Raw genomic sequence first — 13,180 nt, 5'->3', positions numbered from 1 at the left:
GTCCGTGCAGTCAACCTGATCTTTGCAAGGAGATGAAGGAGGTTTTCCAAACGCCGGACTACGATGACATGTTGATACAGGAGATTATGAATCGTAGACAGGGAGAGCTTGAATCAATAGATCTTTACATAGCGTCTATGGAAGGGCTGTATAGTCGTTTATCTGTTCCTGTAAGCGAAGATAGTCGATTGAAGCAGATGTTAAAGAATTTGAATCAATATCTACAAGAAAAATTATGTATGTTTCCAATAGTTTCTGTAGGCCAACTAAGGGTTGTAGGAAGAAAAGCCGAGTTAGGTCGATTGAGGGCGGCTAACTGGAAGGCCATGTCTACCCATGCTCCAATATTAGAACCTGACCTAGCCTACCAAAAGGTCACTGGGATTAAGCAGCGTGTTGCTGAGGTGTCTCATGCAAGTTATTCTCGCAGGTCAACCAAGATGAAATGCTGGAATTGTGATGAAGAGGGACATGCACAGAGAGCGTGCACTAAGCCCAGAACAACTTTCTGCTATGGTTGCGGGGCCAAGAATGTTAAAAAATTTGAATGCTCTTCATGTTGTCCAAAAAACGCATAGAGTGGGGAGCCAGATTGGGTAACCCCGCTGCCTCCCCAAATAAAAATGCAAAGTTCAGAAACAGTGATGTCAGTCAAAGAAAAAACAAGGTTGCTTTTGTTATCGAATCAGTTGAGGGAGATTCCCGTCCGTATTTGGATGTAAGAGTTTTTGGTCGTGAGATGCGTGCACTCTTGGATTCTGGTGCATCTCGTACCATTCTGGGCAAGGAAGGAAATTGGGTTTTCAATGGATTTCCAGCTAGGCTTCGATCACCTTCTGTTCAATTTGTTGAGACGGCGGACTCAAAAAAGCATTCTATTCAGGGAACCGTAGTTCTTCCCATCACTCTTGAAGGACAGACTAAGTACCTTGAGGTTTTGTATGTTCCAACACTTAGGCATAATCTACTGTTGGGCATTGATTTTTGGGAAAAATTCCACATTGTTGCTGACCTTCATCACCGGAGATGGGAGTTTTCCAAAGCCACTAACACCTCTTATTGTAGCTCACTCAGTGGTGGAATTCAGGGAGAAGAGCATCTTACTGCTGATCAAAAAAATCAATTGGATGAATTAGTTAACAAACATTTCAGTGGACCACAACCTGCATTAGGAAGGACAGATAAAGTATTTCACACTATTGATACCGATAATGCCCCAGCTGTGAAGCAGCGTTACTATCCAATGTCTCCAGCCCGCCAAAAGATGGTTAGCGATGAACTAGATAAGATGTTGCAGCTTGGTGTAGTTGAACCTTCAAAAAGCGATTGGTCTTCCCCAATTCTTTTGGTTGACAAGCCTGACGGCTCTAAAAGGGTCTGTGTGAACTTTAAGAAACTAAATTCAGTATCAAAAAAGGATGCTTATCCCTTACCACAGGTTACAACTATTCTAGACAGACTCCGAGACGCTCGTTATCTTTCAAGCTTAGACATAAAAAGTGCCTTTTGGCAAATTCCATTGGATCCATCCTGCCATGAGAAAACAGCTTTTACTGTGCCTGGTCGAGGACTTTTTCATTTTGTCACAATGCCCATGGGACTTAGCAATGCTCCAGCGACATGGCAAAGGTTTGTGGATAATGTTCTAGGAGCTGACTTGGAACCCTATTGTTTTGTTTACCTTGATGATGTTATTGCTGTCACCCCTACGTTTGAAAAGCATATTGAAGTATTGTCGGAGATTTTGAGAAGAATTAAAGAGGCAAAGGTTACTCTAAACAGAGACAAATGTCAGTTTTGCCGTCCTGAATTAAAATACCTCGGGTATGTGGTCAGTGAAAAGGGCCTTAGAGTTGACCCAGAGAAGGTCAAAGCGATTATTGATCTGCCAGTTCCCCAAAATCAAAAAGAGGTCCGTCAGTTATGTGGGACAGCCTCATGGTATCGGCGGTTCATTCCAAATTTTGCTGCACGTCTTTTCCCACTCACCACATTACTCAAGAAGCGTGCAAAATTTGTTTGGTCAAAGGAAGCTCAAGATGCATTCTTGGATATTAGGTCTTGCCTTGTAACCTCACCGATTTTGTCTTGTCCAGACTTTTCCAAGCCTTTTGTTATTTCATGTGACGCATCAGGTGTTGGTGTGGGTGCTGTGTTGTCCCAGGAAAGTAATCAGGGAGAAGTTGTTGTGGCATATGCGAGTCGCACTCTGAGCGAACAAGAACAAAAGTACTCAGCTACTGAGCGAGAGTGCTTAGCAGTGATTTGGGCGGTGGAACGTTTCCGGCCTTATGTTGAAGGGACAAAGTTCAAGGTTATAACTGATCACTACAGCCTTTTATGGTTATATAATTTGAGAGATCCTCAGGGTAGATTAGCAAGGTGGGCGTTGAGACTGCAACCCTATGATTTCGAATTGGTCCATCGAAAAGGGAATGAGAATGTCGTTCCTGATCTGTTGTCTAGGTCTGCTGCTATTGAGCCTGATGAAAATTTTCACTGTGATGTAGTCATCCCGGTAGATGTCAAGGATAAGTGGTATGCAAGGATGCTCAAAAATGTCAGATCTGAGGGTCAAAAGTATCCACAGTGGAGAGTGAAGGACCATCAGCTATTGAAGAGAATTAATGATCAAATAGGACTGTCAGAAGAAGAAGATGACAAAGTTTGGAAATTGGTACTTCCCAAGGAGAGTAGGGCTTCAGCTTTGGAAGAATGTCACGACCAGCCTACTGCAGGACATGTAGGAACATTCAAAACATACAAAAGGCTTCAATTAAAATATTATTGGCCCAAAATGAGGAAGGACGCTGCTAGCTATATTTCTCGTTGTAAAATCTGCCAGAGAACTAAGTACAATCAAAATGTACCTGCTGGGTTGATGGGTGAAAGGCGGGGTGTTGATGAACCCTGGAAGATGGTCGCAGCTGACTTAATGGGTCCCTTCCCAAGATCGACCAAAGGTTTCAAATATATCCTAGTAATAACTGATACTTTCACTAAATTTTCTATACTCAAACCACTTAGAGCAGCAACAGCTAGAGCAGTGGCTCAACATCTGGAAGAAGACATTTTCTTAGTTTATGGTGTCCCAAAATACTTAGTTTTCGACAATGGTTCAGAATTTACGGGTGCACCAGTTAAGAACTTAGCGGCAGGTTACAAATGCAAGATCCTCTATAATCCTAGTAGACATCCTCAATCTAACCCTACTGAAAGAGTGAACAGAAATGTAATCACTATGATACGTGCCTATGTTGGGGCAAGTCATCGAGAGTGGGACAAGCATCTTGCTCAAATAGGATTTGCGCTTAGGACGGCTGTACATGAAGTTACAGGATTTTCGCCTGCGTTCCTCAATTTCGGCCGTGAACCATCTGCTTCTGGAGTTGGTGTAGATCCTCAATCTGATGATGTTGGGACAGTGGAAGACTGTGAACCTTATGGAAGAAAACTTCAAGAACTTCAAGATATCTTCAAGGAGGTTAAGGATAGATTGGTTCAGGCTCATGAGAAGAGTAGTCACCGCTATAACCTTCGTAGAAGACCTCAAGAGTTCAAAGATAATGACCTGGTGCTCAAAAGGAATTTCTCACAGTCGGATGCCGCTGCTGGTTTCTCTGCTAAATTGACTGATCGATTCGTTGGACCCTTCAGGATCACTAAGAAGATTTCCAATGTGGTCTATTCTTTAGAAGATCTTCAAGGGAAAGATGCTGGAAAATGGCATGTCAATGACTTAAAAAGATACATAAACTAAAGTCTATTGGATTTTAGAGAAATTTTAGGAAAATTTCTTCTGGTAGGGGAGTGTTGTGACAGTTTTGTTGATAATAAATACTTGTTCTGAATGATCAATGGCCATGATCATTATGAGATCAAATGGGAATTTAGGAGATCCTTCCCATGAGAACGCAACATTATTTACTTTGCTGTCATGACTTTGTGTCAGGGTTTTGAAGGCATTAAATAAATCCCATAAGCTGAAATATTAACATGGTGAGCAACAGCCTGTGCCTAGCTGGACTTTGTCCACTCCTATTCCCCACCCCCTGCCAGACAGGAAATTTGCATCCTGACATGTCACAGTTACAACTATGAGCAAATCTGACCTCTTCTACAAGGCAACTCCATGCAGTGAGGATGTTTTAAAGTAATACAGATAGTTCAGCCATTTTGAAGAGTTTGCAGTTAGAAGACCAGTGTCCAGCCTTGTGAACATCAACCTTTTCCCTTGTGTCCATTCCTTTTGGATTTATTTGGCAGAGGTAAGATTAGTCAATGATCAATTTTGTAAATAATTTGAACCCAATTTTAATCCATTATGATTTAAATACATTTTAATTTAATATTTTCCTGGTTCTTGATTTGGAACTAATGGCCAGACATGCAAACTGAGAATTTGGAATATTTCAGAGTAAATCATTATTATTTAATAAGTGAGATATTTTGTCAATTTGTTAGTCATATAGTTTTAGCTAGTTTTAAAGAATCATAAATATGACATTTTCATGGTTAGTTAGTATGATTGGAATTTTACAATTTTGTAATATAGTGCAAAGTAAAACTTGTCTAGAAAAAAAGACATGAAAATTGCTGACCATGTGCTTTCTAATTTTAACTTGCTAATTTACATGAGAATTTAATTAATTGTAATAGTAATGCTGTTCTGTACCCAAATAATGTAAGTTTCAAATATTTGTTTCCTTTGTATAAATTAATTGTTTTGTGTAAATATGAGTCAAATAGGGTAAAGTATTATGATTTTGATGATTAACTAATGACACTAAATGTAGGCTAGTAATTATTATGTTTAAAGATGATTTACATGCTTATTGAAGATACTACAATATTAAAATATTATGTCATGTTTGATTCACTGTAAAAATTCAGGTGTCAAAAGGTTGTGTAGGTTAAAGTCGATGAATTGATCTAAATGATAGTTATTCTTTGAATTATTATTAATTAATTTCAACAAAATATTCCAAATTCTCATTAGAACTGTGTTATTATTTATGTCACTAGTTAATTTAAATGTTGTTTAGCTATGAAATATTTGTCACTGTAAACTTTAGTTGTAAATTTGAGTTGGAAGTGATTTTTATGTCTCAGTAATGATTGCAAATAGGGAACACAGTTCAAGAAAATTACTTATTTGATCTGATGGTGGGTAAAATATGTATATACTCTCAGAGATTATTTGTCCTCATGTTTAATTAATTTATAGTGCTTTAGTAGCTACTGAACTCAAAGTAGTAAATTAGCCCATTGAATTGAAAGTGTCAAAGGTAAATAATGCTATACACCGAATAATATGAAGCTATGTGTTATTCTGAACTTTAACCAATTCATGTATAAACCTCTGAATTCTTCTGGACTTACCATTTGAGTTAACGGACTTCTGAAAGATTTAACATAATTTACTATTTTAAAGTGTGTTAGTCTTCAATACTAGAGTGTGTGGGTTTTGCACAGGGAAAGTCTTGGGACTTGATTTTGGTTACCTATCGCCCTTTGGATGTGGACTGTGGTATCTTGGACCTGCTCTGGCATTATTCCATTTGTGGCTAGAGGCACAACACGACCTGTGACATTGACAGACTCACCTGTGTCCGTGCAGTCAACCTGTGTACAACCTAACTTCGACTATACCAACGCTCTCAAACAACAGATAGGACAATTATTTTAATATTACATTAGTTTACTATTTTGGGATTTATTGAGATATTTGGACACTTTCAGGATCTATTTTGTTTAGATATAAGTATTTGTTTCAGGGTCATATATATTTATTACTGTGTATTATATGTCTTTTGTGCTCAATAATTCATCTTAGTGTCGGCCGACAATTTCTAATTAATTTTGGTAGTTATAAAAATGGAAGATAAAGTTACAAATGTTTTGCAACTGATCAGTAAATATTTTCTTGGGTAATCAAATCTTTGGTATTCATTCATATTGCCTAGTAGCCTTATCTTAGAAGTGATAGTGTTTCAAATCAAAAATATCAGTTTTGTTTGATTGAATATTCAGCTGGTAGATAAAAAGAAAAGATAATAATCTCTGCTTTCATTGATAATAGTTGAATTTTGATAGAAATATTATTTGAGACTTGTATGTTTGGTCAATTTAATTTGTTTTAATAGTAAGCCTCTGCCATTCCCTTTTTAGTAACTTATTTTCAAAATTAATCACATCATCCTTTACCTTGGAATATTTCCTAGTTTGGTTCCTAGGAAGGTTAAAACTAGGTGGCGCCCTTTTCATGAAGAATTTTGATTTATTAAGGATAAACACTCTGTTCATTTACATCGACCCACCCCAGACTGAGCGACCTGAGGCCAGAGTGTAACAATATTTAAATTATGACTAACAGATAGGACTTATGTGTATGTAGTGCCAACGCCCGATGGTGAGTCTTCATCGATCGACGACCTGCCTGCGACTGTCCTATGTCTTGTCATACTCTAGCTCATTCCCTCTGTTGGGTAACAGAGTATGACGTGTTCATTTTTGTGTGTCTAATCTATTCTACTTGGTTGCGACCTGATGTGACTCAATTGTCACAGATTTAAATAGTTTTTTTTTTCTCGTGGCGCAAGTAAGAAAGTTATAAAACTTTGAGAAAATTATTATTTCATTACATAATTAAATTTTATTATATTATGTGATAACTGTAGGAAAAATTTTATTTGTGGGCAAAGTAGGCCTATCTGGTACACTCAAGGAACTAAAGTGTTCTTCTTGAAGAAAAGCTCAACTTTGCGCTCTAGTTACACAAATAACTAATTTATAGGTCTACTTCAAAATTGATCTTTTTTACTTAGAAGGTAACGTAACAATTTTTTGTCTATTCTGTAGCTGAAAGCTCAAGAGCTGATAAAGGAGATTGCTAACTCTCCCAACTCTGTGTTTGTTTTGGCGAACCCCTCGGAAGGCTCTGTCCCCAACACTAAAGAGTTCTCGTGCAAGATATGTAATGTAAGGCTCAACTCACACCTACAGCTGCAACAACATCTGTCAGGTATGACTCACTTTCACAAATACATAGGAATACATCAAGAAAGAAAGAATGAATACGTCCTTATCCTATACGCCCCTACTATTGTCTCTATCTTACCCAAGAAAAAAATTCCAGACAGTTTGTTGACAAATACAAGAAGAACACCATTACAGTAGACTCCCTCTTATCCAGACACCTTTTAACCGGACATCGGTTTAACCGGTCTACACTCGGCGTAAATGACATCTCTTTAACTGGACAATTTGTATCAGCACATCGGAATAACCGGACTAGATCGGCAGGAAGTGGGTGGTACTGAAACAACTGTTCTCGTGGGAAAGATTTGAAACCAGTGATCACGTGTGTAAATACAATGCTCTACTAAATTTAAGTCAAATACTGTATACAGTATGTATGCATTTTAATGGTCCGTTTTAACGAGTTTTTGGGGACGTTGGTTTAACCGGAAAACCCGTTATAGGGACTGGCCTCGGTCCCGAGGAGTCCGGATAGGAGGGAGTCTACTGTAATTTGATATTTAGCTCTATATTGCCCGCTTGTAGAGCGAAATATCAAATTAGTAGTTCTTTTAGGCTTGGGTTTAGAAAGGGATGCGAACAGCTTTGCCCCCAATCCCATTACCTACCTTGGAATGTGAGGCCACCCCCCAGACAATTTTTAAAGCAGTTAAAAGAGTTTTAACACTATCTGGAGGCTAACACACTGATTAAAATTTGTGTTTGATGTTTTTTTTCTAACTAATCAAATCAATACATTTGATTCATAATATTCCGAAATAATTGGGATGGAACTTTGTTCGGATTAGTAAGAATTCTTATCAAACGGATTTCTGTACTAATTGATTGTCGCAACCGCGTAAGATTGTAACAATTTCATGTTAGCATCACCCTTACGTATTTAAAAAAAATAATAATTCCCTAACTATAGTTTATATTAGGTGGATTTTTGAAATGGTAGGGTTCAGAATAGTGGGAATCTACTTAACCATATTTTTTTTTTATTGGGCACTCCTCAAAGTGTTGGCGCTTTGGACTATAGCCTAGTCGGAACATAAACAAAATATATAGCAGTAATAAAACTGTTCAAACTATTCAAATCTATTTTCAATTTGTCAATACATTACTTACTAATCACTAAGTATTAAGACTAGTTGTAGTATATACAAACAACCATCAACACACCCACATACAAGATATGCCTAACTATCTAGGTTACTGTATTTTTTATACTATAAAGGTTGAGTTAGTTGTAGGTGGTGCTCTTGAGTTTGCGATATTTCCTTCCTTCACAAACAAAAGACCAACACCAAACATAATATCAGATCAACTTTTCGTTTCTATTTGGTTTGAGATTTTAAACACCTGGATTTAACCATTATGCCATTATACCTATGCGGAGAAATGTATTTCCTTATTAATATGTATCTGTGTACTCGTACTGTATTGATCAATTTCTGGAAATAAACAATTTGATTATTGCACTAATTTCTGTGGTAGGCATAGATGTTATTAAGATGACCCTAAGGGGGGGGGGGTAACACCGGGGGTATGCAATACTCCCCAGGGAAGAAGGGGGTCTGGAGAGCACTCCCTCCATAATTTATGAAATATAATTTTTTAAATCACGTTTTAAGGCCAAGGAGGGGGTTTAAACTCCTAAACCCCCCCCCCTCCTGGATACACCACTGGTGGTAGGTAAAAACAATGAGCCTAAACCAAAATCAATTCAATACTCAGTAATCAAGGGGGAAATTTAAAATATTTTCTGCTTGAATTGGAGTTCTTTAGGGTTCTTTGAACACCTGTTTTTTACCTGAAGTTTTTGCTTAGAAGTTTGGAATTTAGAGCATGAAAAACTTGAAACTGTCCTTAAATATTATTGTTTTGTGCTAAGCTGTTCTTAGTTTTGTTCATACTTGGGAATAACGAATAGCAATGTTCGTTAGTTTTTAAACTAACTAATAACTTCTATTACCTTACCTTGATACCTTGATACCTTGAAGAAAGCAGCCGTTGACCAGTAGACTGGAATGGGCCTTGTCGTTAAAAAAACTCAAAAACGCACTCACATGCAAAAAAAATAAAAACTTTTACTTGGCTTGGCGAAGTGGCTGGTTTTGTTTCTTACTTTCCATGAATTCGAAAAATTCCTCCACAGAGTAAAATGCCTGTTCTATAAAAAGTTTCTTAATCCTGTTTTTGAAGATTGAGAGACTGCAGTTCTTGAGGTCTTCTGGCAGACTATTGAACATCTTAAAGGAGCTGTACCTGAAGGACTTAACATTCTTTGCCAGCCTAAATCTAGGGGGGTTTAGGCAGTCTTTTATCCTTGTGTTGTGCTCATGTACATCACTCCTTACCTCAAGCTCATGTTCACTCTCTTTGCACCACAACAGGCAAGCTGACATATAAAGACAGGGGACAGTCATCACTCCTAACCGTATAAACAGTGGCCTACAGTGTTCCTGCTGACTCCACACTCCTGAGATTGTTCTTATAGCCTCTTTTTGCCTAGCGAAAACTTCATCCCTTCTGGCTGCATGTCCCCATAGGAGGATCCCATAAGCAATTATGCTGTGGAAAAAGGCAAAATATGCATACATCACACAGTCAGGAGTTACGCTGTCTTGCAGTCGCCTTAACAAAAAAATTACTCTGTTGAGTCTCTTCAAAATTACTTCAACATGGTCCTTCCAATCTAACTTAGGGCCCAAGTGGAAACCCAATAATTTGGCCACATCTTGGTCTTCATTTTTCTTTAAAGAGAAAAACACACGTTGAGTCTTCGCCTCGTTAAGAGCTAACCCGTTGGCCTGAAACCAGATCTTGGCTTCATTGTATGACAGCTCAGTCTGTTCCCTCGCAGAGCCAAAATCCGCTCCCTTGGACATGATGGTCGTGTCATCAGCATAGATAATGGTTCTGCCCGGGATGCAGCAATCAAGGTCATTTATCATGACCAAAAACAGCAACGGTCCCAGCATAGACCCCTGGGGGACGCCTATATTTACCCTCTCTAAACCAGACTCTCTGCCATCCGCCACTACCAGTTGCCTTCTATTCTTAAGGAAACTTTCCACCAACCTATTAGCCTGATGAGAAACCCCCAGACTTTCCATCTTCCTCAACACAAGTTGATGGCTGACACAGTCATATGCTTTCGACAGGTCACAAAAAACCGCTTCTACAACCTCATTATTGTCCATTGCGTCCATTACAAAGGTACAGAACTGGCATACTGCATCCACGGTTGATCTTCCACTTCTGTAAGCAAACTGTTGGCTACTTAGTAACCCCCCTGATTCAAGAAAACCAGTCAGCTGATGTACCATCACTGCCTCGAGTACCTTGGAAAGTATAGGCACCAGAGATATTGGCCTATAACTGGAGGGGGAATCTCGGGGACCCTTCTTGTACACAGGGACCACCCTGGCAAACTTCAAGACATCAGGAAAAATCCCCTCTGCCAGACATCTGTTGATAGGGCGAGTTAGCGGTGAGATTATATCGGGAAGTATTTCACGAATCAATCTATTTGAGAAACCGTAAAAATCTTTGCTAGGTGAGGCCTTAAAATTCATCACTAATTTTTCAACTAACTCATTACTGACCATGCTCCACTCGAAAAAAACCATTCCCCTGTTACTTTTATTGGCTGCTAAGATCATGGCCTGCTCCATAGATGCCGAGCAGTGCTCGCTAATCTCCTTCACTGAGTCTATAAAATAACTATTTAAGATGTCAGGATCAATTTTACAAGCCAGGTTGGTTCCCTCTTTGCCACTCTCAATCCGAATGATTTCCCACGCTGCCTTGATCTGATTTGGGGCCTCCAGGATCCTTGAGGCACAAATTGCCTTCTTAGTTGCCGAGCATTCCAGTCGGTACCTCCTCTTCTCCTCCACATAGCGTGCCTTGTCAGCATCCCTATTTGTCGTTTTGTAAATACCATGTAACATTACCCCACGCTCCCTCACCTGAGCCAAAGCTGGGGTAAACCATGGAATCCTCTTCATCGGTTTGGGCCTGAAAACTCTAGTAGGAAAACAGCACTCAAAGGTACACACCAGAAAGTTCAGAAAATTGGCAAAAACAACGTCTATATTACCTGAAACGTTGACTACGGCGTCCCACGATGTTTCACAGAGCCGAGCCCTAAAGTCCTCCATTCCTTTTCTAGAAATTGGTCTGCATACCTTGTTTGTGGCAGGTGGGGGGGCTGTAAAGTCAGAGCTCATATTTTTAATTTCTACCAATATACCACTGTGGTCGGATAAATGTGTTTCAAAAACATTCAGTTCTAGTTGATCTGGGAAAAAATTTGTAATAATATTATCTATACAGTTCTCACCTCTAGTGGGTTCGGAATTCATACAAAAGACGTTGTGTGACCTTAGCATATTAATAAAATCTCGCACATTATTAGAAGGTACTCTAATGTCTAGGTTCAGATCTGAGGCTATAACTATCCTTAACTTGTAGGTAGAAAGCATGTTTAAAATCTCACTCATATTAGCAGAGAATAATTCTAGGTTACCACTAGGTGTTCTGTAAGCTGATACTAAGATGATACCTTCATTTATCAACCTGACAGCAGCAACTTCACAGTGCTGTTCTATGCAAAACTTCTTTAAATCAATTTCAACAAAAATTATGTCCTTCTGTAAAAAAATACAAACACCTCCATAAGCCCTATCCCTACAGAAAGTAGCAGCAAGCGTAAAGTTAGGGATATAAAGTACTTCAGCCTCAGCATGAGTCAACCAATGTTCATTAACACACAATGCTTTGGCACTTTTTTGGGTTAAGATAACCTCCAGCATACTAACCTTATTACGGATGCTTTGTATATTCAGGTGTATGAAATTAAAAGTCTGCTTCCTCTCCACTAACCTCTTCCTCGTCTCTGGATTCCTGGATGTTATCCCAGTGGCTTTTTTCCCCGTGAAAAGAAAAAACGCCTCACTATCACATCCCTAGGCCAACACTCACTGTCCATCAACTTGTCGAGATTTTCAAAGTCGGTCCCAAGCTTGAAACTTTCACAATGTCCCTTTGAGTTGAGATTTTCCACTTCAAAATCAATGTCAGGAAAACTGGTAGACAGAAACTCTTTGATTTTATCCACTGAGGTATGTTTACGAATACGACCTAAGAAAAGCCAAGCACGCCTTTTGCCAACAAGTTCGTTGTTTTCATTCATGTCCTTGGAGCCAATCACAAAATTCCTCCGCGTTTGCTTTCCAGCCATGCTGCTTCTTGAGGAACGTCTACTTTTCCTTTCCACCATGGTAAATGTGGAATCATCGTCATTAAAACTGTCATTCAGTTTCTCATCAGCATTTTTTATTCTACCATCACTGGTTTCGTCATTTTCTAGTAGGTTTCCAACGGAACTACTTTCTGTTTCTACACTTTTCGTAGCAACAGCAAGTGACGTCACAGAATTCTCCACGGCCTTCTTGTTCGTTTCTTGCTTTCTTGATCCCCATGCAGGTAAAGGGAAATCCCTGTCTTTCCCCGACTTTAACCTCTTTTCAGGCTTACTATTACCAGCCACCGGTGCATGTTTCCCCGTATTTTTCTCAACTTCAGCAACTCTACAATCTAGCTTCACTATTTTTTCACTAAATCTATCCTGATTTTCACTCAGTATCTTCACACAGTGAGACATATCTAGACTCGCTTTACTGATATTTTCAATTTCAGCCAGGATAACTTGCAGCATACTACCAGTATCCATGCCGGAGAGATCACTCTGACTTTTTGTCACTGCATCAAAACGTTTTACACAAGCCTCACACAGCCACTTGATTTTGTTGCCCAGTGAGTTTATAGAGACGAAATCTGATTCCTCAATATTTACACATTCTATGTGATACCACAGTTTACAGTATCCATCACACCAAATAGCTCGATCATTTTCTCTCTCGCATGACTCATCACAAACTCCACACCTCTCATTACTTTCGTCTTTCTTCTTGCCCTTTTGTCTACCCATTTTTTATGCGAAAGTTAAAAACGTTTTGAGTTTAAAATATGACTCCTAAATAATCACAAAAAAGAAAATCCCTGTGTAGGGACAGTCAAACAGAAAAATCCCGGTAGGGGTTGTCAAAAACGGGAAAAAAATCCCACAGGCTCGAGATGCCTGAGT

At 39.0% G+C, this 13,180-nt stretch overlaps 1 protein-coding gene across 2 annotated transcripts in view; it reads left to right on the top strand.

The window, feature by feature from the left end:
- Positions 1 to 13,180, top strand: part of LOC128989738 (zinc finger protein 385B-like) — a 37,817-nt gene that overhangs the window by 8,262 nt on the left and 16,375 nt on the right. For both annotated transcript variants that reach the window (XM_054411763.1, XM_054411764.1), the window contains exon 4: positions 6,862 to 7,024. In XM_054411763.1, coding sequence (XP_054267738.1) covers positions 6,862 to 7,024 — 163 coding nt within the window. The remainder of the gene's footprint in view (positions 1 to 6,861; positions 7,025 to 13,180) is intronic.

This window comes from Macrosteles quadrilineatus, unplaced genomic scaffold (genome assembly GCF_028750875.1).
Source record: "Macrosteles quadrilineatus isolate MER2022 unplaced genomic scaffold, UCM_ALF_1.0 Scaffold_3__2_contigs__length_128488019, whole genome shotgun sequence".
In the NCBI taxonomy this organism is placed as follows: domain Eukaryota; kingdom Metazoa; phylum Arthropoda; class Insecta; order Hemiptera; family Cicadellidae; genus Macrosteles; species Macrosteles quadrilineatus.
Note: the sequence above shows the minus strand (reverse complement) of the source record. Positions and strands in the feature narration are given on the sequence as shown.